Raw genomic sequence first — 22642 nt, 5'->3', positions numbered from 1 at the left:
CAATTATTTCTTTTTAATCTTTTTCAGGGAATTGCAATTATTGATACAGAAATCCAGACATCATCATTTGTCAATAAGAGCTTCTAAGTTTTCATAAAGAGTGCCCACATTGTAACATCTAGGACTCTCTCACATATCACAGATATAATCTGATCATTACAAAAATCCAGATATCCAACAGCACAAAGTGACACAAATTTGCACATTCATTTCAAGATTAAGCATTGCTAGAACCATTGGTACTCCACATAATTTCCATTTGATAATAAATTAGCCGATTATTGTCACATGTACCAAGATACAATGAAAAACATCTTTCATACCATTCATAAAGATCAATTCATTACAACAGTAAAGTAGTACAAGGTAAAAATAAAACCAGAATGCAGAATGAAGCATTACATAGAGGTTGGTGCAAACGGACAATAAGGTGTAAGGTCATAATGAGCTGGATGGCAAAGTCAAGATCCATATTATTGTACTAAGGAACCATTCAATTGTTTTATAACAGGGGACAGAATTTGTCCTTCAGCCTGGCAGTACAATGCTCCAAGTTTTTGTATCTTCTGCCTGATGGAAGAGGAGAGAAGCCAGAATGTCCAGGGTGGTGGGGTCTTTGATTATGCTGACTGTTTTACTGAGGCAAAATGTAGGATCAGAGTGCAGGTCCTTGTGATGTGCTGAGTGGCTTCCACAACTCTCTCCAGTTTCTTGCCATCAAGGGCAGACTAGTTGCTATACCAAGCATCCAAACAGGATGCTTTCCATGGTGCAGTGTTACAAAGTGGTGAGGGTCAAAGGGGACGTGCCAAACTTCTTTAGCCTCTTGAGGAAGTAGAGACACTGATGAGCTTTCTTAGCTGTGGCATCTATATGCTTGGACAGGACAGGCTATTAGCAATGTTCACTCCAAAGTACTTGAAGCTCCCAACCCACTCAACCTCAGCACCGTTGAGTTAAGTTCGAGCATGTCCACTGTCCCACTTTCTGAGGTCAAAGACCAGCTATCTTGTTTACCTGACATTGAGAGAAATGTTGTTGCCATAGCACCCGTGTCACTAGTCTCTATCTCCTACCCATACACCGACTCATTGTTATTTGAGATATGATCCATTAAGGTGGATTCACTCGCAAGCTTGTAGAAAGAACTAAATCAAAATCTGGCCATACAGTTGTGAGTGTATAGGGAGTGGGGGGGGGGGGGGGGGTGGTGTTGAAGATGCAGCCTTATGGAGCACCAGCATTCTGAGTAATCATAGAAGAGGTGTTGCTACCTATCCTTACTGATTGCGGTCTGTTGGTCAGAAAGGCAAAGATCCAGTTGCAAAGGGAGACGTAGAGTCCTAGGTTAACAAGTTTGGAGATGAGTTTGACTGTAATTATAGAACTGAAGACCGAGCTGTGGTCAATAAACAATTGTTTATCCTGATTCTCTAGAAATGAGTATAAGGGAAGGGAGATAGCATCCATGGTAGCTCTATTTCAGTGGTTGGTGAATTGCAGTGGGTTAAGGTTGGCTGGAAGGCTGCAGTTAACGTGTGCCATGATCAGAATCTAAGAGCACTTCATGATGGTGCATGTCAGAACCATTAGGTGGTAATTACCATGGCATGTCACCTTGTTTCTCTCAGGTACCGGAGTGATAGCTTAAAAAATCACAGTCTATCATGAACACCAAAAATGAAAATCAACAATTCCTGAATCTTAATCATCATACAAAATAACTGAGTGCATAAATATTTATAACCTCAATGTTGCTAACAAACCAGCTGCACACTCTTTCATAATAGTTTTTTGTGGAAAACCTGTTTCTTACATTGGTTTGTACAATAGAAGATGGACTTCCACATAATTTCTGTTTGGCTGTCCACATGTTGTGTACTATAAACTTACTCTAACTTCCTGGGGTAAGGGAGTTGATTTTGGTGTGTGAAGAGAAGTTACAGAACAAGTTTAGAAACATTTGTACGTGACCCATCAGCAGCTGATCAGGAGATGCTCTAATGACCTTTTACAACATAATGATCATCATTTATCTTATAAGTGGTGGCTTGATTTAAGACCAGGCTTGTCAGTACATTCCAGTTAACTTGCATTGATAAAGGGACAAGAGAAAGTTCATCAGCAATCAAACTGGTTTTAACTATTGCTTACCTTTCACAGAAACCTCCATCTCCTTGTGACTATCTCTCCCTAATTTGCCCTACTTCTCTCAAATTCCTTTCTCCCTTGAGTGTGCATCAAGCTGCCACTTTAAAACCTGCAAATATTATGTATTGCAACCATTCCATGTTGACAATTCTCTTTAATGTTGCTGATATGTTAATAGGGCTGATGAAGTTGCAAACAAAAAGCTCCAATGATTATGCAAATCACGCACCAATATGAATAGAAATAATTAATATTAACCTTTCACAGCTAAGAAAAGTAAGTTGAGAAAAAAAAATTACAAAGTGGGTTTTGGAGTGTAGGAGATTGGTTTGATGGAAACCTGAGTAAATATTAAAGATTGTTAACCTTTCCTTGGAACTGGGTAGTCTTGATACAATCTGTAAAGGATAATTACATGAAAACATTGAATTAAATACCATATCCTGAAGGATGCAACGCATTCAGTCAGAATGCATGTTGTTACTCCTTGAGGTTATGTTGAGTGTTGTTGGAACAGATTAAGAGGCTATAAACAAGAGATTAATACAAGAGTGGAGTGGAGAATTAAAGTGACAAAATAAGAAATATTTGTTAAGTTCACATCATTTCTCTCCAGAATTTCAGGTTATCATTTGGCTTGCATCATGACTAAAATTCTGCATTTTTAGCTTCAATTACTTACAGCTGTCATAAGGAGTTAGCAAAATTATTGCACAAAATTGCACAAAATACCTTCAGGCTCTCGTACGTCGCTGCAGCCTTTTCTGGGTCATTGTTATGAAGCCTGAATGCAAACTCTGTTTCCACCAGCCCTGGAGATACAGACTGTAAAAAGGCAGGACATTTAAATATAGAAAAGCATAGAAATCATAGAACAGTACAGTACAGGCCCTTTGGCCCACAATCTTGTGCCGACTTTTTAACCTACTCTAAGGACAATCTAACCCTTTCCTCACGCATAGCCCTCATTTTCCGTTCATCCATGTACCCATGAGTCTCTTAAATATCCCTAGCGGACCTGCCTCTACCACCACCCTTGGGAGTACCTTCCATGCACCTACCACTAAGTGTGCTTTTCTTTTAACCTCATTATTTTTGCTCTTACACTTTTTAAAATATGTTCTTATTGTAATTTATATTGTCTTATGTACTGCACTATACTACTGCCACAAAACAACACATTTCACAGCACGTCAGTGATAATAAACCCAATTTTAATCCTGTCTTAAAAAAAACCCTACCTCTGACATCCCTGTTATACTTTCCTCCAATAACCTTAAAATTATGCCCTCGTGTATTAGCTATCACCGGCCTGGGGTAAAGGTGCTGGTTGTCCAATCTATCTGTCTCATATCATCTTATACACCCCTATCTAGTCACTAATTATCCTCCCTCACTCCAAGGAGAAAAGCCTTAGCTCACTCAAACTATCCTCATTAGACATCCTCTCCAATCCAGGCAGCTTCCTGGTAAATCTCCCTGGGAACAGAGAGCTTTAAATTAAAATTTTCCAGTTGCAATATAATGCATGGCATGAAATATATCTGAATGGTAAATTTTCTTTGCACCTCTCTAGAGCTTCCACATCCTTATAATGAGCTGGCCAGAAACAAACGCAATACTCCAAGTGTGGTCTCACCAGAGCTTTACAGAGCTCCAATGTTACTTTCCAACTATCCCCCAACTATCGAAGGCTAACACACCATGTACCTTCTTAACCATCCTATGAAACTACACAGTAACCTTGAGGGATCTATAAATTTGAACTCCAAAATTCCTCTGTTCTCACACACTGCTAATAACCCTGTCAAGTTCGACCTTCCAAATAAAATCATGGAATGGGTTTTGAGATGCGGGAAACTGGTTTGATGGAAATCTGAAGTCCGAGTAAATATTAAAGGTTGCTAACCTTTCCTTGGAACTGGGTAGTTTTGATACAATCAGTAAAGGATAATTACATGAAAATGTTGAATAAATATCAAATCCCCGAAGGGTGCAATGCCTTCAGTCAGAGTACAAGTTGTTACTCCTTGGAATTCTTAAGTGTATCACTTCAAACTTTTCCGGATTGTACTCCATCCAGCACTTCTCAGCCCTGTTCTGCATCAGTGATCCACTGTAACCTACAACGACCACAATACCACCAAATTTTGCGTGATCCACAAAGTTAGTAGCCTACCTTTCCATTTTCTCATGCAAGTCATTAACTAAAAAATCAGAAAGTGCAAGAGTCCCAGTACAGATCCCTGTGGAATACCACTGGTCACCAATCTCCAGGCAGAATACACTACTACATCCATTGCCTTCTATGGACAAGCCAATTCTAAATCCACGCAGCCGAGTTTCCCTGCGTCCCATGCTTTCTGACTTACTGAATGAGTCTACCACGGGGAATCTTGTAAAATACCTTACTAAGATCCATATACACCACATACTGTTCTACCTTCATCATTGTGCTTTGTCAATACTTTGAAGAATTCCATCAGATTTTTGAGGCACAACTTGCTCCCTATGCCATCCTTAATCAGACAAAGCTCCCCCCAAATGCTTGTATATCCTGTCTGAGAATCCTCTCCAACAGTTTGTCCACCATTGACATAAGACTCACCATCTATAATTTCTACTAGTACCTTTCTTGAACAAAAGAATAACATTTGGTGCAGTCCAATCTTCCAGTGCTATTCCTGTGGCCAGTGAGGATCAAAGATCATTGCCGATATCTTCCCTTGTTCCTGTAGTAATGTGGGTGTATTCCAACTGGCTACAGTAATTTACCCATCTTAATGTTTTCCAAAAATTCTAGCTAATTCTTTTTTTAGTGTTGACATGTTCCAGTATATTGGCCTGTTCTAATCTATCCTCGTATTACTCAACCTCCATTTCGCTGATAAATACTAAAAAGCAAAGTATTCATGAATGATACTTTGTGGAGATAGGATACTCCCTATCTCCACCATATCCAGGTACACATTCCTCTTTTATCCCTAATCTGTCCTACCTTCACTTTAGTGATCCTCCTGTTCCTCATGTATGTGTAGAACACCTTGAGCTTTTCCTTAATCCTACTCACATGACTTTCCCCATGACCCTTTCGATCACTCCTAAATCCATTCTTAAGCCCTTTCTTGGCCATCCTGTAACTCTCTAAAGCCCTGTCTAACCTTTGCTTCTAACAACTTAAGTATGGTTCTTTCTTCTTCTTGATGAGATGTCCCACATCTCTTATCAATCATGGTTCCTTCACCCTATTATCCTTTCTCTGCCTCAATGGGACAAAAATATCTATAATACCATGCAAGTGCTCTCTAATCAACTTCCACATTTCTGTTGTGCATTTCCCCAAGTACACCTGCTCCCAAATTCTTGCAGAATAGCATAACTTGCCCTCCCCATTAAATACTTCCCCATACAGTCTGCTGTTATTCCTGTTCAAGGCAATGCTGAAGGTCATGGAGGCATTGTCACTGTCTCCAAAATGCTCACCCACCAAGAGATCTGACACCTGACCAAGTTCATTGCTTAGCTCTAGATCTACTATGGCCTTTCCTCGAGTTGGCTTGTCTGCATATTGTGTCGGGAGTCCTTCCTGAGCACACCTAACAAATTCTGCCCAGAGGAGGTGCTAACCAATATTAGGGAAGTTAAAATTACCTATGACAACAACCTTGTTATTTTTTCACCTTTCAAAAATCTGCCTCCCAATCTGCACCTTTGTCTGTTGCTGTTGGGGGGGGGAGGGGCTCTATAGAGTACTCCCAAATAGAGTGATTACTCCTTCTGTTTGAACCTTCCACCCACATTGACTTGGTAAACAATCCTCCCACAGCGTCCTCCCTTTCCACAGCTGTAATACCATCTGATTAGCAATGCCACTCTTCCAGCCCTTTTACCACCCTCCCTGTCCTCTTGGAACAAAGCCATTCCTGCCCTTGTGACAGCCAAGGCTCTGTAATGGCAACAATGCTCCATGTACAAACCCATGCTCTAAGTTCATCACCCTTGTTCCTGATACTTCTCATATTAAAACAGACACATTTCAACCCATTCAACTGTCTGCAATTCTGCCCTGCCCGCTGCCTATCCTTCCTCACAGTCTCTACATGTTGTATCGACCTTTACACAAGCTGCCCCATCATCTGACCTTTCACTCTTGTTCCCCTCTTCCACCCAAACTGGCTTAGGCCTCCCCAACAGCTCTAATAAACCTACCTGAAAGGACATCCGGTTCCTTTTGCACAGGTCATATCTTCTCGAGAAGAGATCTCAAAGATCCACAAATTTGAAACCATGCGCCCTGCACAACTTTTCAGCCACACATTCAACTGCCAAGTTCTAATCCTCACTGGTGCGTGGCACAGGCAGCAATCCAGATATTACCACCCTTGAGGGCCTACTTTTCAGCTTCATACCTAGCTCCCTAGATTTGTTCCTTAGGACCTCATCCCTATTTCTACCTATGTTGTTGGTACCAATATGTAGCACCACTTGTGGCTGATCACCCTCCTCCTTAAGAATGCCGTGGACCCAATCTGAGACATCCCTGACCCTGGCACCCAGAAGGCAAAATACCAGTGGGAGCCTTTTTTGCATCCACAATATCTCCTATCTGTTCTCCTAACCATTGAACTACCTATCACCACAGCTCTCCTCTTTTCCCCTTCCCTTTTAAGCTACAAAGCCATACTCAGTGCCTGGTCACTGTGGCTTTCAAATGGTAGGTTGCTCCCAAACCCCCACCTCCAACAGCATCCAAAGTGATATACTTGCTATTTAAGGGAATGGCCTAGGGTTATTCAGCACTGTCTGGCTATTCCCTTTCACTCTGCTGAGCAATCTGCCTCCTGCAACTTTAAGTGTGACTATATCCCTGTAGCTTCTATCTGTCAACTGCTCCTTCTCCAGGATGAGCCAGAGGTCAGTCATCCAGCTCTAGTTCCCTAAGGAGCGGCACCCAGATGCACTTCTTGCAGATGTAGCAATGGGGAGACTGGAGGTCTCCCAGATCTCCCACATCTTGCATGAGGAGCACACCACAAACCATAGATCCATTGTTCCTACTCTAGCTAGGTACTAATAAAGAGGGAAAGAGAAACTTTGCTGAAAACTCATCCTAGTCTCAGTCTCTTCTTATCAAAACTTCTTGGCACAAAGCCTCAGCTCGCTACTCTAACTTTTTCCCCATTCACACTATGGGTGCTCCCACAATGGCAGCTCCGTTTAAACCTAACTTTTTATTGGCCCTGCCAATTGCTTTATAACCCGAAAGATCTCAAGCTCTGTGGAAAGTCCCTACGGGTCCCGTTTGCTTTTTAAAATCCGGCTCTAAACTCCACAAGGTATTACAGAACTTTTATTTATACAGTCATTCACGTTCTAAGATGATTCATGGCACTGGAATCAGATAAAAAAAAATGCTTCCTCACCCGATAAGTATTTCCAGCAGTTATATGGGTTTTATTACAAGAACAAAGTGGATGCTGTAACAAAGTAACCACTAGACTTCCCTTTGCTTTTAAGAAAGAGATCTTGCAACTAGAAGTTGTCCTCTTACATCCTAAAGAAGTTATTCTAAAAAGGTGCTGGCAATCACAAGCAAGAATTCAGACTCAGCACTTAAAATATGAGCAGCTTTTGGAAGGTGACGCAAAAAGGCTTCCCATTGCGATCTGTTCCTACAAGTAGCATGGATTTCCAGGCCACCTGGTTATACCAGGTCGCATTCTAAATTATTGGGCCAGGTATCACACTTCATTAATGATAGGCCTGCGGCATTGTACTGCAACCAGGAAGCAAAGGAGAGGGATACAATTTGAGCGAGTTCAATATTGACTGGGATAATGTTGACAGCAAAACGGGTGGTAAGCCATTCACAGCAATGGAATCAAGCAAGCTTGGTGGACACAGAGAAAGCAATCTTGCTCCTCATGGACCATACGCAGTACCTAATTATACCGGCTGATAGAAACAACACTCACTGCCTTCATAAAGGTAACAGGGAGAGCCTATGGAATGTCGGATTACCAGGTGAACTTGCTGCACGCTTGAGTGCTCGGTGGTGGAGGGGGTGTCAATGCTTTTTTTTTTGCTGGTGGGGGGGGTCGTTGCCTTGCTGCTGCTTATGTGTGAGAGGGGGAAGCTGGGGGGGGGGGAGCTTTGGGGTTCTAACATTTTAACTGTCATTCATTCCTTGGGGCACTCCTCTGTTTCTGTGGATGTTTGCGAAGAAAATAATTTCAGGATGTATATAGTGTACATTTCTCTGATATTAAATATTCTTATTGAATACCAAAGCCCTGGAAAATACGGCTTAAAAAAAACACAATAGTGGAAGGAAACTGCATCAAAGCTTTTTAGGTTGGTTGACACCTCAAGAAATGACTGACCATCTCCATCAAAACCAAATTGGAAATTTTGCCAGATGTTAATTCCTACCCATACTCATCCCATACGTCCTAGGCAGATGTGGAATCAAACAACTGCTGTACTTCTTCCCAGAACTTGAACAAACTGAGAACCGATATGTTACTGTGCATTAACCCAGATTTAATCTTTATTTCTCCCCATAAACACAGACCTTTCACCAGAAGTATCTCAATAAATGTCAAGAACATTAATGGAATAGTTTAGCTTTACAAAATTTGAGGTCAAGTTTAATTCCTACGAATATGTAAATGATTAGCGCTTCTGTGAATTAATTGTGTTTACCTATCACTGCAACAATGCTGCCTGACCTGTTAAATATACTGACTCATTTAAGTAAATGAATCATATAAAAGGAAGGAGGTCCAAAATATACACCAAAAAATGCTGGAAATACTCACGTTATGTGGCATCCGAGGAGAGAAAACTAGACCACATCCACACCGCATGTTTTAACCACGTGGAGCACTGCAGTATAAGATCGATTCAGTCTTCACCTGACAGCCATCCTTCAAGATCCAGCAGTGAAAAACAATAAATACAGCCCTAGCTGCATTTTCACCTTCTACTCAGGAGGTGCTAATGCCAATTTCAGAGTCCATCTGCATTTCTATAAAATGGCAACACTTTTGAAACTAAACACTTTCACAATGACCCATCAAAAGATGTCTCAGTTCATTAAACTTCTTACCGTAGCCCTTATGTGCGTCTTGTTCTCTCGGAGCTCTTGCCTTAAGCCCTCAGTGAGGGCAGTTACAGCATACTTTGTAGCAGCATAGAAATGCACGGCCGAGTTTGGACATACTCGGTGGCCACTCATACTAAAATGGCAGAAGAGGGGAGAAGAGGTTGCATAAGATCTGCTGTAGCAGAAATTGCTAAGTAAAGCACAACAAATAATCAGGACCTAAGAGAAATATACGTACCTAAACAGGTCAGCTGTACAAATATGGCTTTATTCCATGGAATGTAACATGTGTAAATGAGAATGGGTACGATTAAATTTAAAAAGAAATCCAGCTGATCCATGAACATCTTCAGAAGAGTTACTTTCCTGTAATATGTGATTGGCTTTCTGAAAAGTTTTTAAAATGATAAAGCAAAGCGTGATTTGCTACATGACCAACAAGAGTATTTAAAGGTACCCAACTTAAAAGGAGTCCAAAATTTCACTTTGGCAGATGCCAAAGTTTTATCCACAAAGTAGCAATAAAGCCAAAGGCAACTGATGCATGTAGTCTAGCAACAGTAATGTGGCACTGGGAACAGAACTACAATGATAAAAAGGACAGACTTGATTGGAAATTATATTGACATTTCCTCAGTCCACCTGGTTAGTTTCCAGAAATCCTTATAAAACCGTTGTGGTTTCTTGGTAGCAGATGTGCTAGCTTATGTTTGTTATTTCTACAGCAAGTGTGATCTCTGGACTGAATTTTAAATTACAGGCGTTTGGCATTCTGACCATCTCAAACACAAATATCACTTTGGTACCAATAACGTTGGACACTAAATTATAGCGCAATTTCACAATGGGCAATTTTCTCATGAAAATGTGCAGTTTAAACAACTGACGGACTTACCAGCGTTTCACTGGGTTTGCACAGCTTTTCCATATGAATATTAAAATAACATTAAACCTCAGAATTATCAATCATGAATTATATCTTTAGGTAGTCTTCTGCAGAAAGATTTATTTTTAAGAAGTCCCATCTTGATGCACAGATCCAACTGCTCAATTCTTCCGTTCCAATCATAGGTCCAGGCAAAAGATCACAACTTCATACATGAGTAGCCACATTTGTTGCTTAATTTTTTTTTCATATAACCAAGAGAAAGACAGCAGCCTACGCAACAACTAGAAGTACACATTACATCGGGGTGCTTTTAAATAAGAAAGATACAAGAAATAAGACTCCTCTTGGAAGTGAAGAGTAGAAGCAGTTCACAATGTGAAAAGCTTCAGAAGTTCATTTGCTCAGTTAAAAGACTTTCAAGATCTATTATGAAATGGATCAATGTAATCATTCAAAGCAACGATGAGTGTGGACTTCTGCTCCTTCATACGTTACAATGTTAGGATGAAACACAGCACTTTGAGACTTCAACAGTAGCTGACCTTCCCCACTGGGCAAAGGCACTTACTTTTACTACTCATAGCCACAGGTCTTGGAAATACCATTGGCAGTAAATCACCTTGTGTGGAATATACACACTTGTCTTTGAAGGTCAAAAGAAAGTGTAGTTACTGTACTGGTTCGACACGTACGGAAGTATTATTCATTTCTCATCTCTGACTGCAAAGTACTTCAACCTAGTTAATAATTATCCAAGAAAAACTAGGTGAAATCTTTGAAGAATTTGTGGTCAACAAGCACTTCTCATTCAGAAACCTGACTAAAAGGTTGATGCAATTTTTTTAACCTCACTACAAAGTACCAGGAGCCCATCCACCATCATTCTTTCTTGACCCGATTAAACTCAATTATATCAGTTAGTTCAGCTTAGCATTGGAGCTATGAGGTTTGAAGGTTTGGAGTTGCTCAATGCAATGAATTGGATTCTAACAATGCACAAAGGTTCCATTGTTTTGAGCTGAAGGTATAGCTAACTGATTTTCAAAAAACAGAAAAGTATTGGAGCATTAATAACATTTTCAAGACATTGGTAGCCATGCTACCAGATCTATTATACTCATTCAAATGCATTCTTGCCTCACAAAAACAAAAAATATGTTTGTGTTTTACCCAAATGAACAAGAATTCCACATCAATTAACTTTTATGGCAGAGATGTATTAACATGATAAGAGAGATTCAGGATTTATTTTTAATAACAACGATTGCTATACTTTACTGAAATTGACTTTTTAAAAGTTAACTTTTAATCTGGGTAAAAAAAATATTACAATGGATTCCAGTTAATTGGGCCACCAGTTAATAGGACAGCTGCATATTCGGGACAACTCTTAAAGAACAAAAATTAATCGAGAAAACAGCTGGGATTCCCTACATTTATTTGGGACACTATACCTCCTTAGTTACACAGTAGACTGTTGCCTGACAGTTTATAACTAGCATCAGTCACATGTACCTGTGTGGCCGTTAAGACATTATACTGAGCTTAGAGCAAACAGTTTTTAAAGAATGTCAGTTGCGTTTTTCTGGTTTTTTTTAAAAACGTGATTTTGACACTGCTAGTGGGCAAGGAGTAAGCAACAAGACAATTCAGAGTTATTTTGCCCACTGCGGTTTCAAGCATACAGGCTCGGATATGCCAAGAACAGCCAGGGGTGAAAATGAAACTATTTCACTACTTTAACAAGTTAGGAACTATAAAGAATTTGAAGGTATTGACAATCATCTTGAATGTTACAATGAAAATGAAGATTTGGAAGATGCGGTCATCAAAAGCATTGTATAAAGACAGTCCATTATTTGCTCTAGCTGATTTTGTTTATTTACAGTCAATCAAAAGAACATGGCAGCATACAGCGGATTAATTCCTTCATCAAAATCTAGTAGGAACTAACATAATTTTATAGTACTGTAGTAGTATTGGTATTATTCTAATTTGTTCTGCATTTCATTTAAATACGTAATTTGTTGAATTTATTGGTTAAATAGTAGTTTGTCTCTTTTTAAAAAAAATCTTTATAGCTATTTCCAAGAAACCGGCTAATTGGGGCAGCCACTTAATTGAGCTAAAATGTACTGGTCCCAATTAATCGGAATCTAGTGTATTTAAAAACCACTTAATTAGCCACTATCATTTAACCATTATAGATGTAATTAGACCATTTCCATAGCAACTGCCAACAATTAATAGTGAGTTGATGCATGAACAGATTACAATGGACTGAATCAAAAGAACTAGACAGCCATGAATTAGAGTGCTGATATTTGGACTGTTGACACTATGTTGAAATACCCCTCCGTTAGCCACTTGGATGCCATCTTTCTTCCTTTTTCTAATGAAACTAACCATTAATGCTTCCCCTTAAACTTTTACACAAGTAGTCCCAAATAAAAACACCCATTAGATAAACTGAGTCATCATAGTGTACGTTAGCTGCTATTTATTCAAACTGGCACAAAATTGTAAGGCACTTCCAATTAGCAAACACAGATGTTTAACTTTACACTGATGGCCAATGTTATTATTCATTCCAATAAATATAAAAAGCTATTCCAAAATCCTCCAGTAAGATGATTTTTAAAAAATACCAAATGTTAAAACTATATAGCTGTGGCAGCTTTAATCAGGAGCTAGTTTGGACCAAATAATTATTTAGCTATGCTTGGCTTCCATACTCAAAATATTCTAACATTCTGGAAAAGTGGCATTTTTCCTAGAACTCCTTCAATGTTGAAGGTTTGAATTTGGACTGCTGACTACAGATAAAAACCAGAAGACAGATTTAATCTCTGAACTAGGATGCATGATTGTTTGTAAATAAAATGAACATAAATAGTAATTTTTCCATACAAAATATTTAAATTCCTCTACCTATTAATATTTATGATGTGTCCATCATCAACATTCCGCTCTTTCATTGACTGGTAAGCCTCTCGGGTACAGATAGCCATTGCTATCACATTAACCTGAAACAAAGTGGAGATATGAGTTAATCACCTTTTTGAGGGACTACCAGGCAGAAAAATTCTTAAGTAAAATCCAGTTTTGAAATCTATTCATAAGGCTTCAACTGATTCCAAATCTTTTTCATGAAAGTGAATACTTTGGGCTCAGCCATCATTAGAATCATGACGACTAGGGTTACGTGCTATTATGTGCTGCCCCCAGAAAGTCTTCAGACAGTGTAGTTTGCAAATGCAAGTGAGACATTTCACTGTATGTTTCAACGCATGATTAAGAAATACAGTAAATCTGAAATATTGAGTATAAAATCATGCTGCAAAGTGTCCTGACTGTTTGACACAAGACAGTCAGCTCTTAAGCCTAAAAAATAAAATAACATTTGGGAACTATTCCAATTTTGAGAATTGAATGCATTTGACCTGTCTACACAGACCCTACCATTCTGGCTATGGCTCTTGAGAACTGTGCTTTAGAACTAGCTACACTCTTAACAGAACTGCACATACTAGAGTGTGTAGTTATGCCCTATCTACAAAAACAGCTAAAATGGAATCAGCCAGCTTAAGCTATTTTTGAAATGAAGTGATGAAAAGAATTAGCTACAATGCTATCAATATATTTACTCAATATATCCAGTTCGCTCATGTTCACTTTGAGTTTTTCACAGCTATTCATTCCACAACTACTGAAAGCCTTGGGCCAAACAAGACTCAAAATCTAGAGTTGAGGAAGGAATGACAGCCATAGATACCAAAGGGAGTGCACAACCAAGTACAACTTAAAGTTGCCTCGCAAAACTGGTCTATGACAATAAAGTGTCCAGTGACTCAAGTCATACCTGGCACAGTTGTTGTAACCCTTCATAAAATTGCCAAATTTGAAGTAATAGGCCAATTACAGCTGCTTTAATGAATTGCATTATATAGATTTTGACAACCGATACAGCTTTATTAAACACTGAAACCATGGCAACAGAAGCTTTCAGAAAAATATTGCTCCCAGAGTTGCTGTGCAGTGAACTGGAATTAAACAAACTGATTATTAATCCATGCACATTTTATTCATGGCAGCTGAAAGAATTCAGATTCCAGCATCCCTTGAAATTGATACTTCAGTTTTGTATTACAACTAGAATTTTATTCCTCCTATCTAATTTGCTTTAAATCTCATGCCCTTGGAATGAAGCTTTGGGCCAACAAAATTCTTTAGAATGTCATATGCCAAGAATAAAAGAAACTCAAGCAGGCCACCATTTTGGTCTTTGAACTTGATCTGCCATTCATTGAAATCACGGCTGATCTCAACACCAGTTACCAATAGCACAAGGTTCTGATACAAAGTAGAAACAACTTTTTAAATTTTAACAGCAGGAAACAGACTATCTCACAGACCATGCTGTGCTTCAGAAAAGCAGCCTCTTCAATACAGTTCTAATCTACTTCTGTTTAATTTCCCCTCTACCCCTGAAACTTACTGTCTCACACTGCCAAGAACTCCCCAATGATTCTTTCACCCATTATGGAATGACTTAAAAACAGCAGACTAAACATGGAAGAAATCTTTGGGATGTGGGAGGAAGATCAAGTACCCGGCAGAAACAAGCAGCCATGGAGAGATAAAAGTCCACAGACAGTAAAGTCAGGTCAAGATCAGACCAAGGTTCCTGAAGCTACTACATAACTGGCTAGTTCTGCTTTTATTATGGCTCTGCACGAGTCACAGGAGGTTATTATTTTAGAATCTTTCCTAAAGTAAAAACAGCACACTGGGATACAATGGGCCTAACCTTATGATCCAGTCTCCCAACAGCTCTACTTGGGAGGCAACAGTAGCAGCCCAACACTTTACAGTTAGCACAACACTTCACAGCACCAGATGTAAAATCAATTGAAGTTCAATTCCCTAGGCATTTGTACCTTCTCCCTGGGACTGCATGGGTTTCCTCCAGATGCCTCCTTTCCTCCCACATTCTAAAGGTGTACAGGTCAGGGTTAGTAAGTTGTGGGCATGCTATATTGGCGCCAGCAGCATGGCGTCACTTGCAGGCTGCCCCCAGCACATCCTCGGATTTGTCGGTCGTTGACGCAAACAAGGCTCATCACTGTATGTTCTGATGATTCAATGTGCATGTGACAAATAGAGATAATCTTTATCTTATCTCTTCACTTATTTGGACAGGTTGCTTCCCATCTCACTGGCTCTCTGCCTTTCGAAGAGCAGCAGCATGACCAAGGCAGATAAAGAGAGTCTTGGCCATCAATGTGCAGAGATCCAACTCCAAAACCTTGATAGCCAACACAGTTAGGGACAATGCTGTGCCTTCCGTGGAAGCCTGCATTATATTGTAATCATTTTCACAACATTAAAGATGTTTTCACAATAGTTTTCACAGATTTACTTAACTACCAACACTAGCTAAAATCTTTAAACTTAAAAAATAAAAATACATTAAAATTAATCATTAAATAAATTGATTTTGTGCATAAAGTAATTAGCCTTCAGTTGTCTCCTGAATCATTATCCTACAATCCCCATTCAACTGAATCAGCAGTCAGCAGCTGAAATCAAATAATCTCAAACACACTTGCCTAACACAAAACTTTACTGTCAACTAAGACAAGCATCGCAAATTATGTCCTTTAAGTTGTGAACACCCATCTTAAGTCCGTCACTTTCCAAAAAGGTTCCATTTGTTATCTGGTATCTCCATCTGACATCCAATTGCAAATTTGAGGAAACTCAGCACTTTGCTACTGAAGTACAAAAATCAGTAAATTCTCACTTTTGCAGAAAGTCAATGAAATGAAAAAGTCGGACATATTTAGTAAAGCCCAAGGACAAATTGGAAATGATGACTATATTTGATGTAGTGTTTTTTTTTTGGCCTAATTCACGGTAACTGCCGCTCTGTTTCAACACGGAGACTTTCATTACCCTATAACATTGGAATAAATCCAGTTACAGGCACGATATATGTAGGATAATTTACGATTTTTTTGGCACTGCTCAATGTAATATAAATGTAATTATTTAGAAAGCAGTACAGCAAAAGTATCCACATAACACTGGACTACTTCTTAACCTAAACAAAACGACATCATAAGGAATATTCTGCTTAATTAAACTGTTTGGTGACAGGAGTTCATGTTTTTACTACTATTTTAAGGATTATTACATTAGCATCAATGTACTGAGTCTGCTTTTTAAAATAACCTGTGGGACAAATTATTAATATATTTTACAGCACTTATACGGGAGAAATGAAAGAGTTAGAATTAAGGTTTAAGCAAAATATTAAAAACCTGAAAAGGAAGCAGCTGCACACTCTATAACCAATCACAAGATCAAACTTTTCAATTTATCCCCAGCTCCTGTATTTCAACATGCCCGTGATAGTAAGCTCTGTCATGGGCACCAGCCACCGTGAGTATCCAGGACATCTTCAAGAAGCCATGCTTTGAAAAGGTGCTGAGGACCCTCTTTCCACCCCCCCACCTCAGTCACCCAGGACATGCCCTCTTCTTATTATTACCACCAGGAAAGAGGTACAGAAAACAGCTTCTTCCCCTCTGCCCTCCAATTTCTGAATGGACATTGAAAACGTGAACACTACCTCATTACTTTTTAATTTTTTTGCACTACTTTCTTAATTTAACTATTTTATAGATATATATTTTTTCATGTTGCATAGAACACAGAAAACCTACAGCATAATACAGGCCCTTCTGCCTACAAAGCTGTGCCAAACATGTCCCTACCTTAGAACTACCTAGGTTTTACACATAGCCCTCTATTTTTCTAAGCTCCATGGTGCTATTCAGGAGTCTCTTAAAAGACCCTATCATTTCTGCCTCCACCACCGTTGCTGGCAGCCCATTCCACGCACTCACCACTCTCTGTGTAAAAAACTTACCCCTGACATCTCCTCTGTACCTACTTCCAAGCACCCTCTTGTGCTAGCCATTTCAGTCCTGGGGAAAAGCCTCTGACTATCCACACGATCAATGCTTCTCATCATCTTGAACACCTCTATCAGGTCACCTCTGATCCTCCTTTACTCCAAGGAGAAAAGGCCGAGTTCACTCAACCTATTCTCATAAGGAATGCTCCCTAATCCAGGCAACAATTCAGTTTTTTTCTATTATGTATTGTGTTGCTGCTGCAAAGTTACTAAGTTCCACGACATATATAGTGATATTAAACCTGATTCTAATACTTTCTACTTAAATATGTAAAGGTAATAAGGCCTGGTACATCTGACAAACTGTAAAAGTCATGCAAAAATCGTCCTTGGCAAATGGTGTCTGAAGCTTACTTTACACCTCAAAAGACTTACTGAATTGTTGTGCTACTCTGGAAATATCAAGAAGCATGAAAGTATTCATTATACCAATAGACACTGTGCTATATACTCTTCCAGGTGTTTTGGGGTTAATGCATATGTAGCACCTCCCAGCCGCTGCCTCATAATGCAATTGTCAAAAGGTATATCAAAGTCCTCAGGGTACAGTTTGGTACTTCAAAGTCATTTTTCTGTGTAGGTTGATTGAGTCACCTTTCCAGTTAAAATAGGTTTATCATGTTTATTCATGAATTGAAATTCCTGTCTGGTAATTCAATGCAGTGAAAATCCATCAGAAATCCCATTCTCCCGTCGTGCTTGGCTCCACAATAAAAAAATGTTGCACTGTCTGAAGGAAGCTAGGTACATGGGAGATACCCATCACAATTGTGGTTATTAAGACAAAAAATAACATGGAACTCACTTGAATATCCAAATGTGACCAAATCTACAGTTTTAATACAAATGTGAAATACGCTTGGCGTTGTTATACAGTGCTTAGCCAAAAAATCCATCATTTCAGCACAACAGCAGCCAAAAGCCAGATTCAAATTCAAATTCCAAAGCCACTCGACCCTTTTTAAATGAACTTGCCCATTTCACGCAAGCTTAAGGCAGAAGGAAAAAGAAACAGACAGGAAAAACTGACTAACTTGTGTAATTATGCATTACTAAGTGAGGTCTTACATAGTTAACGAAGCAATGAAAAGCAATTTCCAATGTCTGGCCCCAGGCTCTATTCTATCATTTAGTGACGCACATGCAGGTGTATAAATGCAAGCCACATTAGGCTGTCTGATACAATATGCACAATATTAGTATTGCATTTATTCCAAGATAAAAGTCCTCACAGGATACTTTAAATAGTAGTTAATTTTGACTGATAAGAAGGAAGAACAACACTTGTAAGCAATGACCTAACATAATAAGTAATGTTTTAAGTCTATGCAAGAGGCACTCGATAATCAGCGCCTCTTCCAAAGGAAGGTGGTAGCAATTGAAATAAAAGCTAAACAGTGGAAAACGAGGAAGAGGATGAGCAGGGTAGCAACTACCTTTAGTGTGCTTGGTTTCATTAGATCGCAGGTTGGAATGGGATACAGAAGGTAGGTGGCAAAAAAGACAGAACACAGAGTAGTAGAAGACAGGAATGGATCCTTCTGTTCACTGTGTTTGTACAGATCAGGATGGCAATTTAAATTAAATTTAAATCTGCCCACGTGTTTTGGCTGGGCAAGTTTGGCAAGTTTGGCAAGTTTTGGCATGGGCACTTTAATGAAATCATCCCAATCTTGCTGGCTGAGTGATACACACAAATTTCCACCTATCCTCTGTCAATGGATCGCATGTGGGTCAGAAGGTAGGACACAAATTGGCTGAAAATAGCTTGCTTTCATCTATCTGGTTAAACCTCAACTTAGTGGAATGAGGAAATGCATACTGCATAGAAGATAGAACTGTACAGTCCAGTAACAGGCCAGTCAGTTCCACTGTTGTGCCAAACAAATCCTTTAGTCAAATACCTTCCAATTAGTTGCATCATAGTTATTATTTATTGCCAATTCCACCTTTTGATGTTTAGGGTAATAATGAAGGTCTTCCATCTCTGTCTGCTCTGAGCCGCTCTTCATTGCAGTTTCTGTGAAAATTTTGTTTGACAGGTCAGGGTTGTTAGTCCTGAGCTGAACCCCCAAAACTGGAGGGCCAGTGGACCCCCTAGTCTGGCCTCTATCCTTTGCATGAGTGACCCTACCAAGAGCCAAAGCATAAAGCCCCAACTCCAGCCAGCTCAGGCAGGGGAGCCTCCAAACCATAGCACGGCTGTGGACCTCTTGAAGGATTTTAAAGTATGCTTTTAAAAATTTAAGTGCTTGGGGCCTTATTTGTTTTTAGAAAATTTCTGAACATCAAGGGCATCCAAAAGCAACAGTTGGCAACTTGACAAAGCGGGGAATAAATAGTCCCAGAGGAATGTTGTTTCGTTTGGCTGTGTTTATGTGTATGGTTGAATGACAATTAAACTTGAACTTGATCTTGTCAGCAGCATCCAAAAGGGAATCATGGGCAAGATTTCTTCTGATCGGTCCACATCACCTGATTACCCAAAGTTCAAGTTCATGTTATCGTTTTGGGCTTCAACTGTCAGCAGTAGGCCAGTGTTAACCAGTTAGATCAAGCATCCCACATTAAATTAAACCTGATACCACCTGACTAGCTGACATCTGGATGGTGAGACCTGAAGGAGGAATGAGTTTAAAAGAGAGAACAAAAGGTTTCAAAATTTCAAAAGAAGAAATAACAACAAAATTCCTGAAACACTGAATGTCTCCAGTAGCATTTGAGGAAAGAGAAACAGAATTAATGCTTCAGGTTGAAGGTTAGCGAAAAGGGAGTCTTCTCATTTGGGCACGGTTAAGTTTGCTTAGAGATAGGATAAATAATCTGAATTATGAATTATATGGTGAATAAGTTAATGAGAGCAGTTAGAGAGAAAAGAAACAAAAGAAACACAAAAGCTGTGATATGCAGAGCTGTATGAAACTCCCAGCTGGTTAGGCTGTGCTGGGGAGAGAAGAATTGAGTCAGCATCACAAATGGGATGGCCAATAAAAGACCTGGACAGCCTTTGATCTATGTAAATTGGCAAATTTGTTTATTGCTGTACTGAGGTAGAGCATTAAAACTTGCTATGTATTCTATCCAAACAAATTACTTCATTACAACAAGGCCTTGAGGTAGTACAAAGGAAAACAAAAACAGAATGCAGAATTAAGTGTTACAATTAACAAAGCACAGTGCAAGCAAACAAAAAAGTACAAAGCAGTAACTCAGTACGTTGCATACTAGGGGACTATTCCTTGGTCCTATAACAGCGATACAGAAATTGTCCTTGAGCCTGATAGTATAGCTTTTTGGCTTTTGTATCTTCTACCTGATGGGATGAGAGTAGTGTACAAGCAGATGAGCTGAAGGCATGCTGATTTGCTATTACATTCATTAAAAAATGTGGTATAAAGAAAGGCAAAAATTGCATTTCATCATTCCTAGTTGCAAGGATTTCAGGGTTACAGGGTGTAAATTAACTAGATTCTAATGAGGTTTATGACAAGTACCGATATGGCACAAAAAAATCCAAAAGGCATGAGTGATCAAGAGAGGACAGTGAGACAGAGGACAATAACTGACAGGTGCTTTAGAGACTCGAAGGCTGTCACAGGTGGAATTCCATGTGGTTCAGACTTTTGCTTTTGTTGTATATACTAATATTTTTACTGCCCATTGTGCCACGGTCGTTTAGAGCAGCAATTTAGGGCACCACCTCTGGCAGCGTTCAGAGCTTCCTTCATCATGTTAGTAGCCCCCCCTTGATTTTCACTCCTGTTAGTCATGCAAGTCCCAAATAGAGACTCACAAATACCATCACACTCAGATGTAGAAGGATTCCTCATTGCTGTTTCCGTAACTATTTTGTTTTACCAGTCAGGGTTGTTAGCCCTGAGCTGAACTCCCACACACCCGGAGGACCAGTGAGACACTCTTAGTTTGGCCTCTACCCTTTGACCTGTTTGGCATGGGTGACCTTACCAAGAGCCAAAGCATAAAGCCCTGACTTCAGCCAACAGAGCGCATTGACACACACAAGCCTCCAAACCACAACAAGGTTGTAGTCCTCTTGGAAAGTATGTATTAATGATTTAGACTTATTTCAACTTTAGGAGAATAGATATGGTCTGGTCCATTTGGCATAAAAGTGGAATTTAATACAAAAAATATTAAGTGATGCACTTGAGAAGGTGAAATATGGCCTGGACATAAACAATGAAAGGATGTTAAGAAGTACAGCAGAACAATAATCTTGGTTTGTACATTTACAAATATTTAAAAATGTAACACAATAGGCAGTCATGGTGCCAAAAAGTAACGTGAAATACTTTCCTTTAATAGCTTAGGCAAAGAACAGTAAAGCAGGAAGGATGACCTCGAATTGTTAGACTGCAACTTAAGTACAGAGTGCAGAGCTCAGATACCATTACAAGAGTAAACAAAATTCAGACTGTGAAAGGATGCAGAGGTCGTTTACAAGGGATGGCACCAAGAAGGGAGTATTTTCTTTGGAACAACGGCAGGGTAGCAAAGACAAATGAAGAGAATGGCATTATCAGTTCTCCCCCCATTTCTTCTCCCCCCTATCCCTCCCCCCACTTCTTATCCCCCCTCGACCATCCCATGTTACTTCACTCCTGCTGAAGGGTTTCGGCCCGAAACGTCATCACTACCTCCTCCCATAGATGCTGTCTGGCCTGCTGAGTTCTGCCAGCATTTTGTGTTTTTATTTATTTCCAGCATCTGCAGATTCACTCATGTTGTCTTTAAATAGGAAAGACCCCATTTCCTTTGGAGAGTCAGAAAATAGGCATGCTTAACAAAAGGTGGTACGGTTGGAACTCACATTGCAATTCAAAAATACTTGACGAGCTGTGAATCATAGCATAATAGTTCAATTTACTTTATTTTATTGTCGCCAAACAATTGATACGAGAGCATGCAATCATCACAGCGATATTTGATTTTTCGTTTCGCACACCCTGGAGTACAAATCGATAAAAATATAACAAAAATTTTAAATTATAAATCATAAATAGAAAAGGTAAAATAAAGTAGTGCAAAAAAAAACGAAAGACATGTCCGAATATTTGGAAGGTACGGCCCAGATCCGGGTCAGGATCCGTTCAGCAGTCTTATGACAATTGGAAAGAAGCTGTTCCCAAATCTGGCCATACGAGTCAAGCTCCTGAACCTTCTCCCAGAGGGAAGAGGGACAAAAAGTGTGTTGGCTGCGTGGGTCGTGTCCTTGATTATCCTGATAGCACTGCTCCGACAGCGTGCGGTGTAAAGTGAGTCCAAGGAAGGAAGATTGGTTTGTGTGATGTGCTGGGCTATATTCACGAACTTCTGCAGCTTCTTCCGATCTTGGACAGGACAACTTCCATACCAGGTTGTGATGCACCCTAGAAGAATGCTTTCTACGGTGCATCTATAAAAATTAGTGAGGGTTTTAGGGGAGAGGCCAAATTTCTTCAGCTTTCTCAGGAAGTAAAGGTGCTGGTGGGCCTTCTTGGCAGTGGGC

General features: G+C 39.6%; 1 protein-coding gene across 3 annotated transcripts in view; it reads right to left on the bottom strand.

Annotated features, from left to right (window-relative positions):
- The window catches only part of dhrs11a (dehydrogenase/reductase 11a), a 100087-nt gene that overhangs the window by 44650 nt on the left and 32795 nt on the right, over positions 1 to 22642 (bottom strand). For 2 of the 3 annotated variants that reach the window (XM_059973211.1, XM_059973213.1), the window contains exon 3: positions 13080 to 13174. In XM_059973211.1, the coding sequence (XP_059829194.1) occupies positions 13080 to 13174 (95 nt within the window). Of the gene's footprint in view, positions 1 to 2883; positions 2977 to 9262; positions 9393 to 13079; positions 13175 to 22642 lie in introns of all 3 variants that reach the window. The other variant, XM_059973212.1, reaches the window with a different exon arrangement.

The sequence above is a fragment of the Hypanus sabinus genome, chromosome 6 (genome assembly GCF_030144855.1).
Source record: "Hypanus sabinus isolate sHypSab1 chromosome 6, sHypSab1.hap1, whole genome shotgun sequence".
In the NCBI taxonomy this organism is placed as follows: domain Eukaryota; kingdom Metazoa; phylum Chordata; class Chondrichthyes; order Myliobatiformes; family Dasyatidae; genus Hypanus; species Hypanus sabinus.
This window is presented reverse-complemented; position numbering and strand designations above follow the sequence as displayed.